General features: G+C 39.1%; 1 protein-coding gene across 7 annotated transcripts in view; it reads left to right on the top strand.

Annotated features, from left to right (window-relative positions):
* Positions 1-19326, top strand: part of NPNT (nephronectin) — a 99696-nt gene that overhangs the window by 7709 nt on the left and 72661 nt on the right. For 4 of the 7 annotated variants that reach the window (XM_070372052.1, XM_070372049.1, XM_005907289.3 and 1 more), the window contains exon 3: positions 12810-12860. The exons of the other annotated variants lie outside the window; for them this stretch is intronic. In XM_070372052.1, the coding sequence (XP_070228153.1) occupies positions 12810-12860 (51 nt within the window). The remainder of the gene's footprint in view (positions 1-12809; positions 12861-19326) is intronic. 7 annotated transcript variants of the gene reach the window in all.

The raw sequence follows: 19326 nt of genomic DNA, 5'->3' as shown, positions 1-19326 counted from the left end.
GAAATCCAGCCTCATAAAAGGAACATGATTTGTTCATTTTCGCTCCCTATGTTAGTCATTGATTTCATGTCCCTAGTCACAAAATACATAGATTACATCCTTCTTGGATTATTTGGATTTTGAATCCTTTTTTAAAATAAGAGTAAACGAGAAATACCAGAAGTGATTTTGAAGGCCAACCCTAGTGTTCCCACACTGTTCCTAGTGAGTGCCTTTCCCTTAGTAGTGAACAGCTATGGCAGCCTGCACTGGACATGAATCAGCGTTTTATGGATGAAGCAGTTTTCTATACCCATACAACTGTATGCATCCCACCAGGAGTGGCTGGGAATCTCAAGGTGAGCTGTGCTGCTCAGAGCCGTGTTGAAGACTGCCAGCAGGTGCTGGGCCAGCTTAATGGAGTTGAGCATGCTTCTCTGTCTTAATGTTTTTCAGCTTCCTCCTCTAATCTTGGGGTGAGAATGCAAAATGTCATGGTTTATTTTTGGAGGTAGGAATAAATGCTAGACTGTGGACCATCTTATAACTACTTTCAGCGCTCAATCTGAATTTCCACATCCTTAGGAAGTAGTCTTCAAGATAAACCAAACCACCCACTTTCCATGAAAAGGTTATTTAAGAATGGCATGTACTTTGGGTAACTTCAAGTGGTCCTGGAATGTAGATTCCACACCAAAATCAACGCTGAAGAAGTTTGACTCTTTCGCATAGGTAGTTTTGGAGGATGAGTCTTCTTGCAAGTCAAGGTTCAGAGAAATTACCTTGTTCGTTCATTCTTTCCCTTGATTAGAACTGATCTTTATATCTTACTATTGAGAGCTACTAATTTCCTTAGAGGGCTTCCCAGGTGGTGCTAGTGGTAAAGAACCTGCCTGCCAATGCGGGAGACATAAGAGACGGGGGTTTCATCCCAGGGTCAAGAAGATCCCCTAGAGGAGGGTATGGCAACCCACTCCAGTATTCATGCCTGGAGAATCCCCTGGACACAGCCTGCAGGCCGCAGTCCGCAGGGTTGCACAAAGTCGGACCCGACTGAAGCAACTTAGCATGCTCCTAAGATCCCCATTTCAGTTAATCTGGGCGGGTCTTAACGTTTATAGACCAGAAATGTTAGCACTTCTCAGCCTGGGATATCAGGTCAAGTGAAAGGAAGCACTTTAGTGGCTGGAAGTTCAGCTGCTTCGTCTGCCCTCAAATACCTGCCACATGGAGATGCTGCCTGAAAGCATATGCACCTCTGGTCCCAAGGAGCCGCTTCGGGCCCAGAAATGACACTGTTTCCTCCTTCGAAATTTTTTAATAAGCTTTGAAAAATGTAGGTGTACTCCTCACCCTCCCCTCCTGTGGCAATTGTAATGGTGGTTTTCAGATGTAGAGTTCGTGTTATCTGCATTTTCAGTCAATTGAACCAACCGCATGCATTTAAAATGACAATCCAGAGATGCTGAGTGATTCTGCAGTTTCCTTCTGTGAATAATGGAATATATCCACAGGGGAGGTGAAAGGGAAGAGGAGGAGCATTCTTAGCCTTAATTCTCATTACTTCCCCCTCCCCTAACTATAGTGGATATTTTTGTCTCTCTCTCAGCAATTTTGTGCAGGTTTAAAATTTTTTCCCACTAATTTTTAAAAAAAATATATTTTATTTTATAAGAGTGTGTTCAGGTCCTTAAATACCCCTTGTTAAACAATATTACCAGGTTTTTGTATACTTTTCAGAAATATCTTACATATTTGTGGGCAAATTCCTGTGTATCTCCACGCCTACCTCTTTGATGCAAATGAAAGCATGCTATATACCCCATTTACCTTCTTAAAAATGCATCTTGAAGGCCTTTCTTTATCATCAGTACATGAAGCAATTGATCATTTTTTAATGAATGTGTAGTATTCCACCATTGGAGAAGGCAATGGCACCCCACTCCAGTACTCTTGCCTGGAAAATCCCATGGACGGAGGAGCCTGGTGGGCTGCAGTCCATGGGGTCGCTAAGAGTCGGACACGACTGAGTGACTTCACTTTCCCTTTTCACCTTCATGCATTGGAGAAGGAAATGGCAACCCACTCCAGTGTTCTTGCCTGGAGAATCCCAGGGATGGGGAAGCCTGGAGGGCTGCCATCTGTGGGGTCGCAACAGAGTCGGACACGACTGAAGTGATTTAGCATTAATATTCCACCATATGACTATGTTATAATTGATTAATCAAAATTCTTCCTGTTCATAAAGTAATGGCATGAAGTAAACCTAGTCTGTACCTTCTTTTTTCATATAATACTACATTTTGGAGGCTAGTTCTTATCAATTCATGTAAGCCTGACTCATTCTTCTAAATATGGATTACCATATTATTGTTCAGTCGCTGAGTCGTGTCCAACTCTTTGCAATCCTATGAACAGCAGCGCTTCAGGCTTCCCTGTCCTTCACTATCTTCTGGAGTTTGCTCAGACTCATGTCCATTGAGTCAGTGATGCTATCTAACCATCTCATCCTCTGCCATCCCCTTTTCCTCCTGCCCTTAATCTTTCCTAGCATCCGATCTTTTCCAATGAATCAGCTCTTTGCATTAGATGGCCAAAGTATTTGGAGCTTCATCTTCAGCATCAGTCCTTGCAATGAATATCCAGGGTTTATTTCCTTTAGGATTGACTGGTTTGATCTCCTTGCTATCCAAGGGACTCTCCAGAGTTTTCTCCAACACCACAGTTCAGAAGCATCAGTTCTTCAGCCTTCTTCATGGGCCAACTCTCACATCCATACATGACTACTGGAAAAACAACAGCTTTGGCTAGATGGACCTTTGTTGGCAAAGTAATCTCAGCTTTTGGACACACTGTCTAGGTTGGTCATGTTTTTCTTCCAAGAAGCAAACATCTTTTAATTTCATGGCTGCAGTCACCATCTACAGTGATTTTGGAGCCCAAGAAAATAAAGTCTGTCACTGTTTCCACTTTTTCCCCATCTATTTGCTATGAAGTGATGGAATCAGATGCCATGATCTTAGTTTTTGGAATGTTGAGTTTTAAGCCAACTTTTTCACTCTTTTCTTTCACCCTCATCAAGAGACTCTTTAGTTCCTCTTTGCTTTCTGCCATTAGAGTGATACATTTTCATATCTGAGGTTGTTGATATTTCTCCCAGGAATCTTGATTCCAACTTGTGATTCATTCAACCCAGCATTTTACATGATGTACTCTGCATATAAGTTATATAAGCAGAATGACAATATACAGCCTTGATGTAATCCTTTCCCAGTTTGGGGCCAGTCTGTTGTTCCATGTCTGGTTCTAACTGTTGCTTCTAGTCCTACATATACGTTTCTCAAGAGACAGGTAAGGTGGTCTGGTATTCCATCTCTTTAAGAATTCCCAAGGTTTGTTGTAATCGACATCAAAGGCTTTAGCATAGTCAATGAAGCAGAAGTAGGTTTTTTTAATTCTCTTGCTCTTTCTATGATCCAGTGAATGTTGGCAATTTGACCTCTGGTTCCTCTGCCTCTTCTAAATTCAGCTTATACATCTGGAAGTTCTCAGTTCACATACTGTTGAAGCCTCGCTGGAAAGATTTTGAGCATGACCTTGCTAGCATGTGAAATGAGCGCAATTGTACATTCTTTGGCATTGCTTTTCTTTGGGACTGGAAGGAAAACTGACCCTTTCCAGTCCTGTGGCCACTGGTGAGTTTTCCAAATTTGATGTATTGAGTGCAGCATTTTAACGGCACCACCTTTTAGGATTTGAAATAGCTCAGCTGGAATTCCATCACCTCTACTAGCTTTGTTCATAGTGATGCTTCCTAAGGCCCACTTGACTTCACACGCCAGGATGTCTGGCTCTAAGTGAGTGATCACACCATCATGGTTATCTGGGTCATAAAGATATTTTTTCTACAGTTCTTCTGTGTATTCTTGCCACCTCTTCTTAATATCTTCTGCTTCTGTTAGGTCCTCGCCATTTCTGTCCTTTATTGTGCCCATCTTTGCATGAAATGTTCCCTTAGCATCTCTAATTTTCCTGAAGAGATCTCTAGTCTTTCCCATTCTATTGTTTTCCTCTATTTCTTTGTATTGTTTACTTAAGAAGGCTTTCTTATCTCTCTTTGCTATTCCCTGAAATTCTGCATTCAGTTGGGGATATCTTTTCCTTTCTCCTTTACCTTTTGCTTCTCTTCTTTTCTCAGCTATTTCTAAGGCCTCTACAGACAGCCACATTGCCTTCTTGCATTGCTTTTTCTTGGGGATAGTTTTGGTCACCACCTCCTGTACAATATTGCAAACCTTGGTCCATAGTTATTCAGGCACTCTATCAGATCTAATCCCTTGAATCAATTTGTCATTTATACTGTATAATCATAAGGGATTTGATTTAGGCCATACCTGAATGGTCTAATGGTTTTCCCTACTTTCTTGAATTTAAGCCTGAATTTTGCAATAAGGAACTGATGATCTGAGCCACAGTCAGCTCCAGATCTTGTTTTTTGCTGACTGTGTAGAGCTTCTCTATCTTTGGCTGCAAAGAATATAATCAGTCTGATTTTGGTATTAACCATCTGGTGGTGTACATGCGTAGAGTCTCTCTTGTGTTGTTGGAGGAGGGTTTTCCTATGACTAGTGCGTTCTCTTGACAAAACTCTGTTAGCCTTTGCCCTTCTTCATTTTGTACTCCAAGGGCAAACTTGCCTTTTATTCTAGGTATCTCTTGACTTCTCACTTTGGCATTCCAGTCCCCTGTGATGAAAAGGACATCTTCCTTTTTGGTGTTAGTTCTAGAAGGTCTTATAGGTTTTCATAGAACTGATCAACTTCAGCGTCTTTGAAACAAGAAGGCATAGACTTTTTCTATGAAGAAGTGGGTGGTAGGGGCATAGACTTGGATTACTGTGATGTTGCATGGTTTGCCTTGGAAACAAACCAATATCATTCTGTTGTTTTCCAAGATTGCACCCAAGTACTGCATTTCAGACTCTCTTGTTGACTATGAGGGCTACTCCATTTCTTCTAAGGGATTTTTGCCCACAGTAGTAGGTATAATGGTCATCTAATTTAAATTCCTCCATTCCACTGGAGAAAGGAATGGAAAACCATTTCAGTATTCTTGCCTTGAGAACCCCATGAACAGTATGAAAAGGCATATGACACCAGAAGATGAGCCCCTCAGGTTGGTAGGTGTCCAGTATGCTACTGAGGAAGAGTGGAGAAATAGCTCCCGAAAGAAGGAAGAGTCTGGGCTAAAGCTGAAATGCTGCTCAGCTGTGGACATGCCTGGTGGTGAAGGTCAAGTTTGATGCTGTAAAGAACAATATTGCATAGGAACCTGGAATTTTAGGTCTATGAACCAAGGTAAATTGGATGTGGATGCACCATAATTAATTTTAAATTAATTAATTAAAAAATCCCCTGTTTATGTATATTTAGATGGTCTTCAGTGCTTTGTTTTTACAAAATAAGCCGTAGTGAATATCTTTACATATTCATCATCACTATTGTATACATACAGATGTGGGGGAATTGGAGAGTCATTCTGTTTTTATGTAAGTACAGTTACTAAATAGCTCTCATTTTATTTTTATAAAATTTCTTGTATAAAACATGTAACTTAAAGGAGATTAAGTCATGGATAATATTACTGAGCGTAAACCTTCCATTCAGTCACTTTCTATTTTGGGCTCCTTAGAAGATACCTTAAAAGACAAGCAGAATGGATTTATTTCTATGGTTTTATGTCCTACCTTGTTTGGAAGAGGATGTGGTTTCCAGGAACGAGTGCCTTAAAATAGGAAAATAGAATTAACAAAGTCTAGAGGAAGAAAAAAGGGTAGAACAAAATGTAAGATGGGAGGAGAGTTAATAAATGCAGACACGTAAGCCATAGGAGTCAAATTCTGTTGTACAATTTGGCTCTTAGTTTTTCCTAGCCAAAGAGAAAAGGGAATTTTCATTGCTCATATAATTCTTCTTGTTTGTTAGGGAAGAAGCAAGCCCGTTATTTGGGGGAAATTATGGCTTTTACCACATACAGTTCTGAAAGACTTTCATGTGGTATTTAGAGAAGAGGGGTGAATGATGGAGTGGAAGGGGCCACAGCAACATTTTTACCATGAAATAGTGGTGGTTTTGTGAAGCTGTTCCAAAAAAGAAGGCCAGCCTAAGATGAGGCCTTTACTCGAGAAGTGCAGTTCGTAGAAAACTGTTCTATATGCAGCTTAAGAAACATTATACACACTGAGCTGTCCATTTTTTTTCTTTCTTTCTTTTTAAATAAAACAAAGATGAATATTTTTAATGATAAAAGGTACAATGTATGAAGAAGATAGACATCATAAACCATTAGACACCTAACAACAAAGGAACAAAAGATACATACAGCAAAAGTCAGAAGAAATTAGGGGAAAAGAAAAGAGTATATGATCAGAGTAAGACACATTAACATTTCTCCGAATATTTTATCAGGTACAGAAAAAATAAGAATAGGAGCATCTTGAATGATGTCATTAATAATTTAAACATAATAGATTTCTATTTATATTAATTTATATTAATCTTATATCTTACACAAATATATTTAAAATTTTGTTTCTCATATGTTGTTATTAGATGTCCATGGGACATTTAGAAAAACTGGCAAAAAGATACACATTACTAAATTTTAAAAAGTAGAATTCTTTCCTTTTTTTGTGTGTTTGTTTGCCTTAGCATGAATAGAATGCTAGATTTCTAATTTAAAAAATAAGTATGCAACAAGCAACAAAGTTTTACTGCATAGCGCAGGGAATATAGTCAATACCTTGTAATAACCTATAATGGAAAATAATTTAAAAAAATATATATATGGTATAATTTGAGTCACACACTGAGCTTTCTGATGGCTCAGCTTGATTCATTTCAGAATATCTGGCAGCAATGGGTTAACTATGGGATTTTGGATGGACTAATTGGATGAACCAATTAGATTTTGGTTAGACCAGACAGTTTCAAGTTAGGATCTCTAACAATGTCAGGTTTTCTGTAATATTAATTAAAAGCTAACCATATATCTTTACTTTTTTAGCCCATGTATTTTAAGATCAGTCAGCAGTTGATGGAGTTGGTACCTAGAGGCACTGGGAATGGAATACAGATAGATGTCTCCTAGGATCCAGTATCGGAGAAGGCAATGGCACCCCACTCCAGTATTCTTGCCTGGAAAATCCCATGGACGGAGGAGCCTGGTAGGCTGCAGTCCATGGGGTCGCTAAGAGTCGGATACGACTGAGCGGCTTCACTTTCACTTTTCACTTTCATGCATTGGAGAAGGAAATGGCAACCCACTCCAGTGTTCTTGCATGGAGAATCCCAGGGACGGGGGAGCCTGGTGGGCTGCCGTCTATGGGGTCGCACAGAGTCGGACACAACTGAAGCGACAGCACCAGCAGCAGCAGCAGCAGGATCCAGTATAAAGAGGCTCTGCAAAGAAATCAGTGGGAGAATTTTTTTGTATCAATTTTAATGAGTTATTATTTTTGTATTCATTGAACATCAGTGTGAAAGTCATTATCATTTTGTATGTACTTTCTCCTTTTTGTGCAAATTATGACTTGGCATAAGTGGTGAGGCATGAACGCATCATTTATCTTACTTACGCTGTAACATGGAATAAGGGCCAGTGAGCCAAGAAACAACAAAATCTTTGACCAGTGTTCATTTCCCCAAAGCTCCTGATTGTTATACATGTGCAGAGGAGCCAAAATGACTCTTAGTTTTTATTTTAGTTCCCCTGGATCTCATGGAAGGCTGCTTTAAATAAGCTACTTAGACCTGAATAGACTCAAAGCAGGGTCTCAGGTCACCATCCAGACATACACTTAACTTCACTGGGGCCTGAGGAAAGCCTGCCTGGCCTTCCCAGGTGGGGCTAGTGGTAAAGAACCTGCCTGCCAGTGCAGGAGACATAAGAGATGTGGGTTTGATCCCTGGGTCAAGAAGATCCTGTGGAGGAGGAAATGGCAACCCACTCCAGTATTCTTGCCTGGGAAATCCCATGGACAGAGGAGCCTGGCGGGCTACAGTCCATGGGGTCACAAAGAGTCAGACACAACTGAAGTGACTTAGCACACACACACATGAGGAAAGGCTAATTCTCAGGGACTCCTGAAGCTCCAGTGGCACTGGAACCTGAAACTCTGGGATACATGTGCCCAGGAGAATCACTCTGTCTCTCTCTCAAAAAAGAAGAGGACTCACCATGAATCTTGAGAGGGCACCAATCCAGTAAGTCCCCCATCTCTTTAGGAGAAACACAGAAAGGGGTTTTGAATGCCTCTCCTCAAAGATCAGCACCAACCGAGAATCTAACCTGTCCAAAAATTGCCACCTTGTATCAACCTGGAGGGGAGCCAAGGAGTTTACATTGCCAGGGCCAAGATCTTACACTTCTTTGTGGGGATTAATAAATGATCAGTTCTCAAAGAATTAAGCAAAGATAATTTGGCTTGAAAAAATTTTAAAGTGGTATCAATCACTGCCCATAGCAAAATACTGTTCAGTTCAGTTCAGTTCAGTCGCTCAATCGTTTCCGACTCTTTGCGACCCCATGAATTGCAGCAGGCCAGGCCTCCCTGTCCATCACCAACTCATTAGCATAGGCTTAATGGGATTGACAGTGTATCCCTGGAAATTGACCAGAGCAAACTGGTTGCAAAATATGAATCTAATTACTTAAAAACTGGTGCATTGCAAGGTACAGAGTTCAGTTAAGTAATGTCAAATATAAAGAAGCTTGTGCATTTTAAATTATATTTAGTGCATTTTAATGCACTAAAGCTTCATTTAAAATTTTCCAGTTTTACCACTCAAGTTACTGCTAGTGCCTAATTCAGATAATTATGGTCATAATATAATTACTAATAAAATTCCTAACAAAGCCAGCATAAAGGAATACATTATAGCCTAGATGTGATAAAGTATTATTATATGTTAAAATAATGTCGGATACCCATGTGTTATTACATATTCTTTCATAAATATTCTCAAGAATTGTAGTTTTACCTTAGCCTATGAAGCACAAGTCAATTTGTTATTTTTATCTGATTGAAGCAAAAAGAGCTATGAATAATTAAGTTGGCTTCTTAGCTTTATTGTAGTTGATTTTGTAGAAGAAACAGTTTTATTTTTAATTATATTTAGCTAGAAGCCCTCATTTTTTTTTTTGCCATATTTAACCAAAGGCTGGAGACAGTCTTCATAGGTACTAGATGCCAGGGAAATACAAGTTAAGACTAAAGATTTGCTGTAGATGATTCAAATGAGGGTATTCTAGAATCAAATAAAATTTAAAACTGAACATTTAATTTGGTCAATATGTCTTTAACTGTCCTGTAGATTAACGATATAAATTCTCCAAATCTGACATTGTTTTCCTATTATAACATCATTAAATCACAAGGTTAAAGTTGTCTTTTGTAAATATTACTGACTTATTCTCAAGTTTTAGGAACTATGTCATCACAGTTAAAATTTGCACTGATGTACACAAATGAAGAAACTAATATTTTTGGATTTATGCTTAACTTTGCTGAAAACAATGCTGTTTTATAAAACTTTAGCCTTGTTTTCATAGATCAGAGTTTTCAAACTCAGTTTCTATGAAAAATCCTTAAACGGTCAGAGAAACTAACTAGCACAGAAACTAACTCCTAGGATAGACTTTCTGAATATAGCTTCATGCCACCCAAAATATTTTTCTAAAGCCTTTGTGACCTCCTGTTTTCTTTCACTGTTAAGGTTTTGTAGGTACTTGAAATCTACTGTCCAAATGCTTTCATGCCAACAACTAGCAAGTAATAGAAAAACACAAATTGCAGCTTACATGTATTTTTTTAATATACATGGGTTAGGGTACATGATTTTATATAATTTACTATGGCGATAGTTTCTACTAGATAAATTGTCCTAAGTTCATCTGATTACATAAATATTTCATGGTGTTTCATATTGATAAGGTTAGTTTCAAGTTCTTTTGTCCCTTAGATTGTTTTTAAATCACTGATGAATTAAAAAGTTCATTACATCTTTGTGTATGGTCCAAAATTAAGATATCCCCCTGCATAGCTTATTTCCTAATTAAGGCAGAATTGTGGGGGTTTTTTGTTTTGTTTTTTAAGCAATTAAAAGGGGGGAGAAAATACAAAATTATGAAGAGATAATTTGTAGATTTGTTAAATGTTCTGTTCTCTAATCTTGTGTTGAGGTTTAATGAATTTTGTAACTTAAATACTTATAAAAGAATGGAAAGATTCCAGATTGTTACTCAAAATTCTATTCATGGGATCTGTTGTCTTGGATGTTGCTTTAATAAACATGCAGAGTTGGAGAGTTGTCTATAAATAGTGTTTCCTGGGCCAATATTAACTTTTTTGACAATGAGAGATACATGAAATTTTGGGTTAGGACATAGAGAACATCTTAGAGTTACTGCTTTTTCCAGCTGGAGATTAGGGTTGGAAGATAGAGGTGCAAAGTCTGGGAGGGCCAGTCCCTTTCATCTGGGAGCCTGGATTTATCGCCTTGAAGGAAGTGCGTGTATCATGCTTCAGAGGCTGTGTGATGATACACCATAAGATAGGGATCCCCTTGGATAATACAGAGGCTCCATTCCTTTGGGTTTCTTATCCCTTATTTTCCCTAACTCTGTCCAGGGCCCAGAATGGACTCCAAATCTGTGACCTGTGTTTAGCAGGCAAGAAAAGACATCCCCAAATTGTTTAGCTTCTCTGGTTTATGTTAGTTACAATTTTATAAAGTCATCAGAGTGCTTATGATGTTTAAGGATGCCTAATAATCACGGAGACCTGTCTGTAAAGTCAGAGTGTCACTGGGAACCTCAGGTGAACTGAAGCAGTGGTCTGGGGCAAGTCTCAGGAGAGACTTCTGCAGTTGAGAATTCTCACTGGGTGGCTTGGAGCTGGCAAAATTGCATGTGTTAAACACTATGGCTTTTTATAGTGGCTGTTGGAAAACTGATCATCAGGAGAAAATGGACAGGCGTTTCTATATTATGTGCTACGAATGAATCCTATTTTAGTGCTTTTCACTGTGGGGTTTATACCACACAAAAAATACATGTAGGGCATTTTTATTTTGGCAGCTTTCACAAAAATTGTGGTGATGGTTGCCTATGAACATTTCCTTACACATCATTAGAGAATAGATTCCAGAAACTTCCTGGAAATAATTACTCCAAGTTTAACATTGCTTTGATTTAAAATGCAGTTTTGTATAGTTTTAAAATGCAAATTTTAGAATATGGGACCTCGGCTAAAATTTCATTCTGGAAGTCTTATTTAATGGGTGTAGATACCAATACCATAAAACTTGCTAAATCTATGTGTGTCAACACTGATTTAAGTGAAGTAGGAGAAATGTGACCCAACTAAGATATTATGAGACAAAAATAAACTATACAGAACTGTTTGGCTGCTTGATACTAACATAACTAGTTAGAAAATAATGATGTTTGCTATTCTTTATTAGCTTATTTCACCTTTATTTTAAATCATTTAATATTTTTTCTTGATAGATTATTCAAAATTGACATTTAAAGAGTATTAAAGAAACAGTATCCTTTTATATTTTTCCTTCTCATACATAACCATAGTCCTGGTTTTCCTTAATATGTGATCCAGAATATAATTTGCAATTTATGCTTCGATATATTTTCAGCTTTTTGCTTAGATTGTGCCTGATATATTTCATTATTTTAAGAAATGTATCAAGATCAGGAGTTCTTTTAAAGTTAGGAACAATAACAAAAACAACATGCTAACTTGTAAACCCAATGGACATGAAAATAATACTCTAAAAAGCAAATGTTATGTGTGCCTTTAAAAGTATAAAACAATCATTCTGGATCGATAAACTGCTACTTTGAGTCAAATTGGACTTACAGTTTTTTTCTTCTGATACTACCCCAAAGAAGGCTCTATTCACCTCGCTTTAAATTATACAAACAAATAACACAAATGGACAGTTAGAGTGAATATTTTATGCTTTAAAGAAGACTAATATTTTATGCTATAAAGGCATGATCCAAAAGAGAAGTAATAAAATCATCTCTTCCCTTACCTCTAGGATTTCTAGGCTGGTCGAACCCTGACCATTACTAGTAGTGTTTCAAGTTTCTTCCATTTACTTTCATTATACTGGGTTATTTGTATCTTCGAGTGAAATGGCTGAGCTTTCCCTCTAATTCCTGTTGCTATTGACAACCAAAGCAGCCATGCAAGAAGAAAATGCTGTGGAAGGAAAAGAAAAAAAAACCTTAATATTCCCTTCTCAAAGTTGGAGAGAAAAGGGAAACACAGTATGTAAGAAACAGGTAAGTAAAAAAAATATCAATTTAAAAAACTACCAGCCTTGGTTACTAATTGATCAAAAGTTTTAATTTTTTTTCAGATATTTTGTCCAATATTCATTTAAATAAAAGGATACTGTCTCTTGGAACCAAACATTAATATTCTGAAGATTAAAAATTGGACTGGAAGGTACAATGTCGTTGAGGTCTGAAATATTTTAATTTAGAATTTGAACTATGAAAGAATAGCACAACTTCAATTATTGGTTAATATTTTTGTTACAGAATGTTTTTTAATGACAAAATGGTGACTAAAATATTACTATTTTGAACATGTCCTAGATTTTTTTTGTTTGTTTCAGAAAAGCACTGAAAGTTGCAAATATGTAAGTCTCCGGGAATGTAACAAGTTGATAAATACCCAAGTCCAGCCTCCTTACAGAGAAAAGATCTGGAATTTCTTTTTTTGGACATTTGTTTTGCAGCTTTCTACGTCTTAAGGCAGAGAATAGCCAGGATAAGGTGCCAGCTCAAAGGTTAGATGAACATTTTTTTTGAAATAATTTCAGCTAATCTATGTCTTGAAAGGCATACTTCTAAATAATAACTTTATAAAGTTATTAATAAAACTTAACACTAGTTGTGTTCTTGAGTTGCTTTTTGGGGGGAAGCTGTATTCCTTAGAGATGTGTTTATTCTGTTCATAATTTTGTTTTCAGTTCTTACATTAAACTTTTCCATTTCAGTTTATAATTCCTTTCTTCTGTTTTACGAATCTAATAAATTGACCTCCATTCTAACCTAAAGGACAGTTTATATTTTTAATACTTAAAGAAGCAAAAAAAAAAAAAAAAATCCACCAAATGAAATTACTAACACCATCCTATCATTAACCTGAGGGAATTGTGTCTCGTATTCATTAATTCTCCATGGAAAAATCAGGTAAGAAATATTTTTATTGTATAGCATATGTAAGATGTTGTACTAGCACCTAGGAGTGTTCATGCTATGATTTTGGTGCATAAGGAATTTCTTGTTTTAAATATTTTTGAAAATGAACAATGTCACCTGACAAATCATCCTTATGATACTTAACTGGAAATTTTTGGTGAAATATGTGTAATTCTGTTTTATGGATTTGGTACCAAAAAGACAATGTACTTTATACTTTTACATGTCAGAGAAAGTGTCTTTAAGGGGAGATTTTAATAAAACCATTTGGGAACAAGCTTGATAGTTATAGAAATAAATGTTAAGACTTTTTCTGTTCAGAGAGACTTAAAAAATCAAAGCATGTGTATCTTTTATTTACTGTCAGCTGTAGGATTAACTATCAGAGCTATGGCTGAAGTTAAGGAGTCAGTGCCAAAGAATATAATTTGGGTTTTGTCCCCAACACATGTGGGTTCAGGACTCTTTCCTGTGACTCACCAACTATGACATACTGCTGCTGCTAAGTCGCTTCAGTCGTGTCCGACTCTGTGCGACCCCATGGACTGCAGCCTACCAGCCTTCTCTGTCCATGGGATTCTTCAGGCAAGAACACTGGAGTGGGTTGCCATTTCCTTCTCCAGTGCATGAAAGTGAAAAGTGAAAGGGAAGTCGCTCAGTCGTGTCTGACTCTTAGCGACCCCATGGACTGCAGCCTACCAGCCTTCTCTGTCCATGGGATTTTCCAGGCAAGAGTACTGGAGTGGGGTGCCATTGCCTTCTCCCATGACATACTAGATATTTTATTTAAGTTTTCTGAGCCACGGTTTCCTAATCTTTAAACCTACTGGCAGGATTGTTGCTGGCCATAAGGAGAAAGCCTCCTTCTCATGAAGAACAGTTCTTGATAAGTGTTTGAACTTTGAAATGGTGTTTTACCAGGGTCCATGATAGCATCCTTGGTATATAGCATGTTTTAAATTACATTTTGTTTACCATGCCCATCATTTGGAAATAATCCATTGGAAATAGTAGAAAATTTCTCAAATTATTCATGTCTAAAGTAAAAATTGTCATTGGATAACTGCCTGTGCTTCTGAACCATTCCTTTTCCACTTCTTTAATAACATCCATTTGCAGATGTCAGAATGAGGTACGGTTTTGGTTACCTAGCCCAGGAAAAAGGAACTGGAAGAATTGAATTGTAGAATTACATGTAGAGTTACTTAGAGATTTATTTGACACACATTTGAGAGCTTACTAAAGGTAAGGAGCTAAGTTAAGGGCTGGGAGAGAGACCTTTAGTAAAAGTTTAATCCAAGTTTAGTAAAACATGGACTCTTGCTTAGGAGGAGCTGATTTGATAAGTGAAGTGAAGTCGCTCAGTCCTGTCTGACTCTTTGCAACCCCATGGACTGTAACCTATCAAGCTCCTCAGTCCATGGGATTTTCCAGGCAAGAGTGCTGGAGTGGATTGCCATTTCCTTCTCCAGGGGATCTTCCCAACCCAGGAATCGAACCCAGGTCTCCCACATTGCAGGCAGACGCTTTACCGTCTGAGCCACCAGGGAAGCCCTTCGATAAGATGGTTGTCTCTTATTCCTTCCTGGATTCTAAAGTAGGCAAGAGTTAGGGATTAAAGAGCTGAGGCTGTTTAGAGGAAGAACTACTGCCGGAGTGGATCAGGGAAGATTTCACAGACTCAGTGGGCTTCAGGTGATTCATTCATTCAGTAGCTACATACTGAGGGCTATCCCCTGTCTCATTCTGGGCCAACCACTGCAGACATCAGTAAGATGAAGCTACAGGCATTGATGTCATTCCCTGTCCATGTGGAAGGCCTGCAGATGAAGACAGTATTGGATGAGAGGTGTGTTTTGATGCAGGTGTGCTTTGAGATAAGCACTGTGAAAGCCCATCACAGTGGGCAGCATCCCAGCCAAGAGTGATGGGCTGGTGGCCCAGCTGTATCCTCAGGGTTAAGTCAAGTGAAGGACACCGGGCCAGATAAAAAAATACACTGAAGCCTCAGAAGCCAGAGTTAGGGGCACATTCCAGGAAATGTAAGAACCTTCATCTGGGCATTGGGGTGTGTGTTTGAAGGGTTTGTGATGACAGATGCTGTGGGAGAGGGAGAAATGAGCTGACTTGCAGAAGGCCTTTGATGGCATCTTAGAGTAGTGTTTATCCCAGGGCTGTAGAGGAGCATTGTGTATATTTTAAGCAGGGGAATTACCCAATCAGATTTATATTTCAGAAGTTATAAGCTCGTTCTAATGGGTCAGCATTCTTGCCTGAAAAATCCCATGGAGAGAAGGAGCCTGATGGGCTACAGTCCATGGAGTTGCAAAGAGTCGGACACGGCTGAGCATACACGCATGCAGCGGGTCCAATCTAGCATACAGGTGAATGTAGTTTTGCTCACAGAGAGCTTGAACGTTTTTTAAAATAGGTTCCAGTGTTTCCAAGGAAAAGTGATCAGGCTTTGTTAATAAATCAGTCGCTCCTCTTGCTACAAGGAATTGGTGGGCTGGAGTTGCCTGGTGCTGCCCTGTTGGATGAAGCAGGCACTCCCATAGGACTCATTGCTTCAGGACAGACGCCAGGATCTGTAGGTACTTGGGTTCTGGGGCCACTCGCTGAACATTTTGCTGGTTGGCAATTAAGAGAGAGCCTTTTGAGGCTCAGGGCTAGAGGCTGTTACAGTAAACCTGGCGAGACATCCGAGTTTTATCTTAAGCGACACTGGTGGGAGCAGAGAAAAATAGGGATTGGTGGATAATAAAAAGAAAGGATGGAGGGGTGAGTATTAGGACAGGGGCGAGGAGTTCAGGCTTCCTGGTCAGACCCAGCTGTTACCAGACCTGTGTTTTTGAGAAACTTACCTGACCTTTCTGGGAAATAGCTTCTTTTTTGGTAAAATATAGATAAGAACTCAACCTTATAGGGTTTTTTTTTTTTTTATGAAGATCAAATGAAAAAATGTGAAGCACTTGGTTTAGTAATTATTTTTTCACATTCGGTGAAATGATAGCAGATGGTGTGAGAATGGTGTGAGGAAGATAGAATCAAGGACGATGCCCGGGTTTCTGGTGTGTGATTTGGTGGAGAAAGTTCAGGGGATGACCTCAGTGTTGGATGTGACATTGATGAAGTTCTTGTGAGACTCAGAAGTGGAGAGATGTGATACGTGGGTGGATTCCAGGCCTAGAGCTCCAGGGCGGGTCTGAGTGGGGCACCGGCTGGGGTTGATTGAATGATCTCTTCACCTCTGTCCTGCTCGCACCTTCTTTCCCCACCATCACCTTCAGTCAACATTAATAATCCTCACAACTTCCTCCATAGAAGAATAACATTAAACATATCCGAGGAATGTGGGAGAGGGAAAATTCTGTATTGCATGTGGGCTGAAACGTTCTCTTGACAGTTTTCGGTTCTTGACAAAGTTTCTTTCCAGTTTACCATTTTGGCCTTTAGCCAAAAGAAATGAGTAATTCAACATTTGTTTATATCAAGGGCTGAAAAAGAGAACCACTCTCTTAAAACATTCTATCTTTCTTCCCCTTTTGGTTAACTTTTTCTGTATCCCATCACTATCCCTTTTAATTCTAAGCAGATACTCAAAGTGAATTGTTGTTAGGAATGAACAGCCACACTTGTGTGCGTGTGTGTGCATGCGTGTGTGTGTGTGTGTGTACGTGCTTAGTCTCTCAGTCATGTATGACTCTTTGTAACCCTTTGGACTGTAGCCTGCCAGGCTCTTCGGTCCATAGGATTTTCCAGGCAAGAATGTTGGAGTGGGCTGCCATTTCCTACTGCAGGCGATTTTCCTGACCTGGGGATCGAACCCACAATCTCCTGTGGCTTCTGTATTGCAGATAGATTCTTCACCAGCTGATCCATTGGGGAAGCCCACACGCATGTTAGAAGTTTATGTTCTTTCTTATTAGAACATACTGTGACTCAGCCCTGCCTCGGGTCCTGGCTCAGATGCTGCCTTCACTCTGCATTCCTGACTTTAGTGACAGGAAGTCTTCTCTTTCTCTACACTGAGTTATAATGCTGGCGTGGCACCTGTCTCATCCTGCTCTACGTTGGGATTATTTGTGGATCTATATCATTTGTTCTGCTAGACTGTTAGTTCCATGAATCTGGGGACTGTGTCTTATACCTCTTTAGCTCAGTCAGTACTTTGAAGGTATAAGGACCAGGCACTTCTATATAAAAGAAATAAAAAATGTGAACATGATGTAATATTACTAAGCAGATTGTAGTTTTAGGAAAGACAGTTTACTGAGGAAATAACTATATTTAATTTGTCTGCCTTTCTTATGACCTTACCACATATTGTATAAAAGATCTTAACACTTGAGGAAGGTTCTTAAATCAATGTACACGCTTGAAAACACATAAAGCATTGTCTGATTGTGACATCTACTTCTTATAATCGACTGATTGTTTGCCATTATGGATGGAATACTGTTTCTTTGAGTATGAGAGTCTTTAAGCTGGTGATTGCCTTATCTTAGAAGGACTCTTTCTTGCCTTTTGGACACAATCACAGTGGGCTACCCTTGTGCTGCCAGACCCTCTGCTGCTTCTTGCGCCTCTGGCTTTGCTTATGCTGGTTGTTTTGAAGAAAAGGCCCTTCACCCATCCACGTGGTGAATTCCTATTCATCTTTTAAGATTCAGTTCACATTTCCTCTTGCAAGCCTTTCCTGACATTTTCCCTACTCCTGCCTGCCTGCTGAGAAATTCTTTCTTCTATATTCTTTTAACACCTTGTACACCTGTCATGCCTGTCTTTGTTAGGAGACTGTGTGAAATTTCAGAGCAGATACTGTGTATTTAAAGAGCTCAAAGTCTAGAGAAGGAGCTAGGTAAGAATAATACTTGTGATACTATAGGATGATGTGTGTGTGTATGAATCACACACACATATATATATAATTTATGGCAGAGTTATGCACAGAGGTTTATGAAGGTGCTGAGGAGGGCCCCAAAATCAGAATTAAGGGCTAAAGCAAATATTATTTAAGCTGAGTATTGAAACTGTCTAGATGTTAGGCCAGCAAACAAAGGGAAGCACAGCAGTCTGTGTAAAAGCGTGGGAGTATTGGAGTATGTGATTTCCTGGGAACTACCATTAGTTGGTCTGTTTGTGGATATGACCGGAGAGGAGACTGGTGGGATAGGCAGGAGTCAGATTGTGAAATGTGGTGTTGAATGCCGTACAAAAAGTTAGAACCAGCATGATGAGCTCCAAGTAAACATGAAGGGGAGTCAGTGAGTGTGTGGGGAGAATGGCATGGTGAAATCATGGTGAAGCCTGTTTTTAGTGAGGTCGCTCTAACAGCAGATGATACCTGACTTGAAGTCCACAATCCTGGAGGCAGCAAGACCCTTGTGCCACCACTTATTTAAGCAATCCCTTTTTGATGGACATTTGTTTCCAAGTTTCTGTGTAAGGTCCTCCATCAGATAAATTTGGAACAATTAGTGAAGTAATGCTTTCCTTTAAAATAAAAAGTGAGCCGCACTGACAAAATGCTTCACATCCTGCATTTCTGTGTACAGTCACAAAGTTGGTTCCATCTTAAAATGGTTAATAAATGGCTCAACTCATTCTCCTTTAAACGTAAGGATTTTGGTCACTGAAGGAACTGGTGATGGTTAGTTTAACACTTTCTGGCCTTTTTTTGATGATTGCTCAGTACCCCTATTCAAAATTAGAGCATCATCTCCTTAGCCAAAACAAATATAATTTTCACCTAATATGTCTCTCATCATTGCTTGCTTGCTTGTGTGCTCAGTCATGTCCGACTCATTGCAATTCCACAGACTGTAGCCCGACCACACTCCTGTGTCCATGGAATTTTCCAGGCAAGAATACTGGAGTGGGTTGCCATTTCCTACTCCAGGGGATCTTCCCAATCCAGGGATTGAACCTGAATCTCTTATATCTCCTACATTAAGGGGTGGATTCTTTACCACTGCGCCACCTGGAAGTCTGTGTTTCATCATAATCTCAACGAATTCTTACATTATGCTATTGGTGTTTTATAAGTTT

Source organism: Bos mutus, chromosome 6 (genome assembly GCF_027580195.1).
Source record: "Bos mutus isolate GX-2022 chromosome 6, NWIPB_WYAK_1.1, whole genome shotgun sequence".
Taxonomy (NCBI): domain Eukaryota; kingdom Metazoa; phylum Chordata; class Mammalia; order Artiodactyla; family Bovidae; genus Bos; species Bos mutus.
Note: the sequence above shows the minus strand (reverse complement) of the source record. Positions and strands in the feature narration are given on the sequence as shown.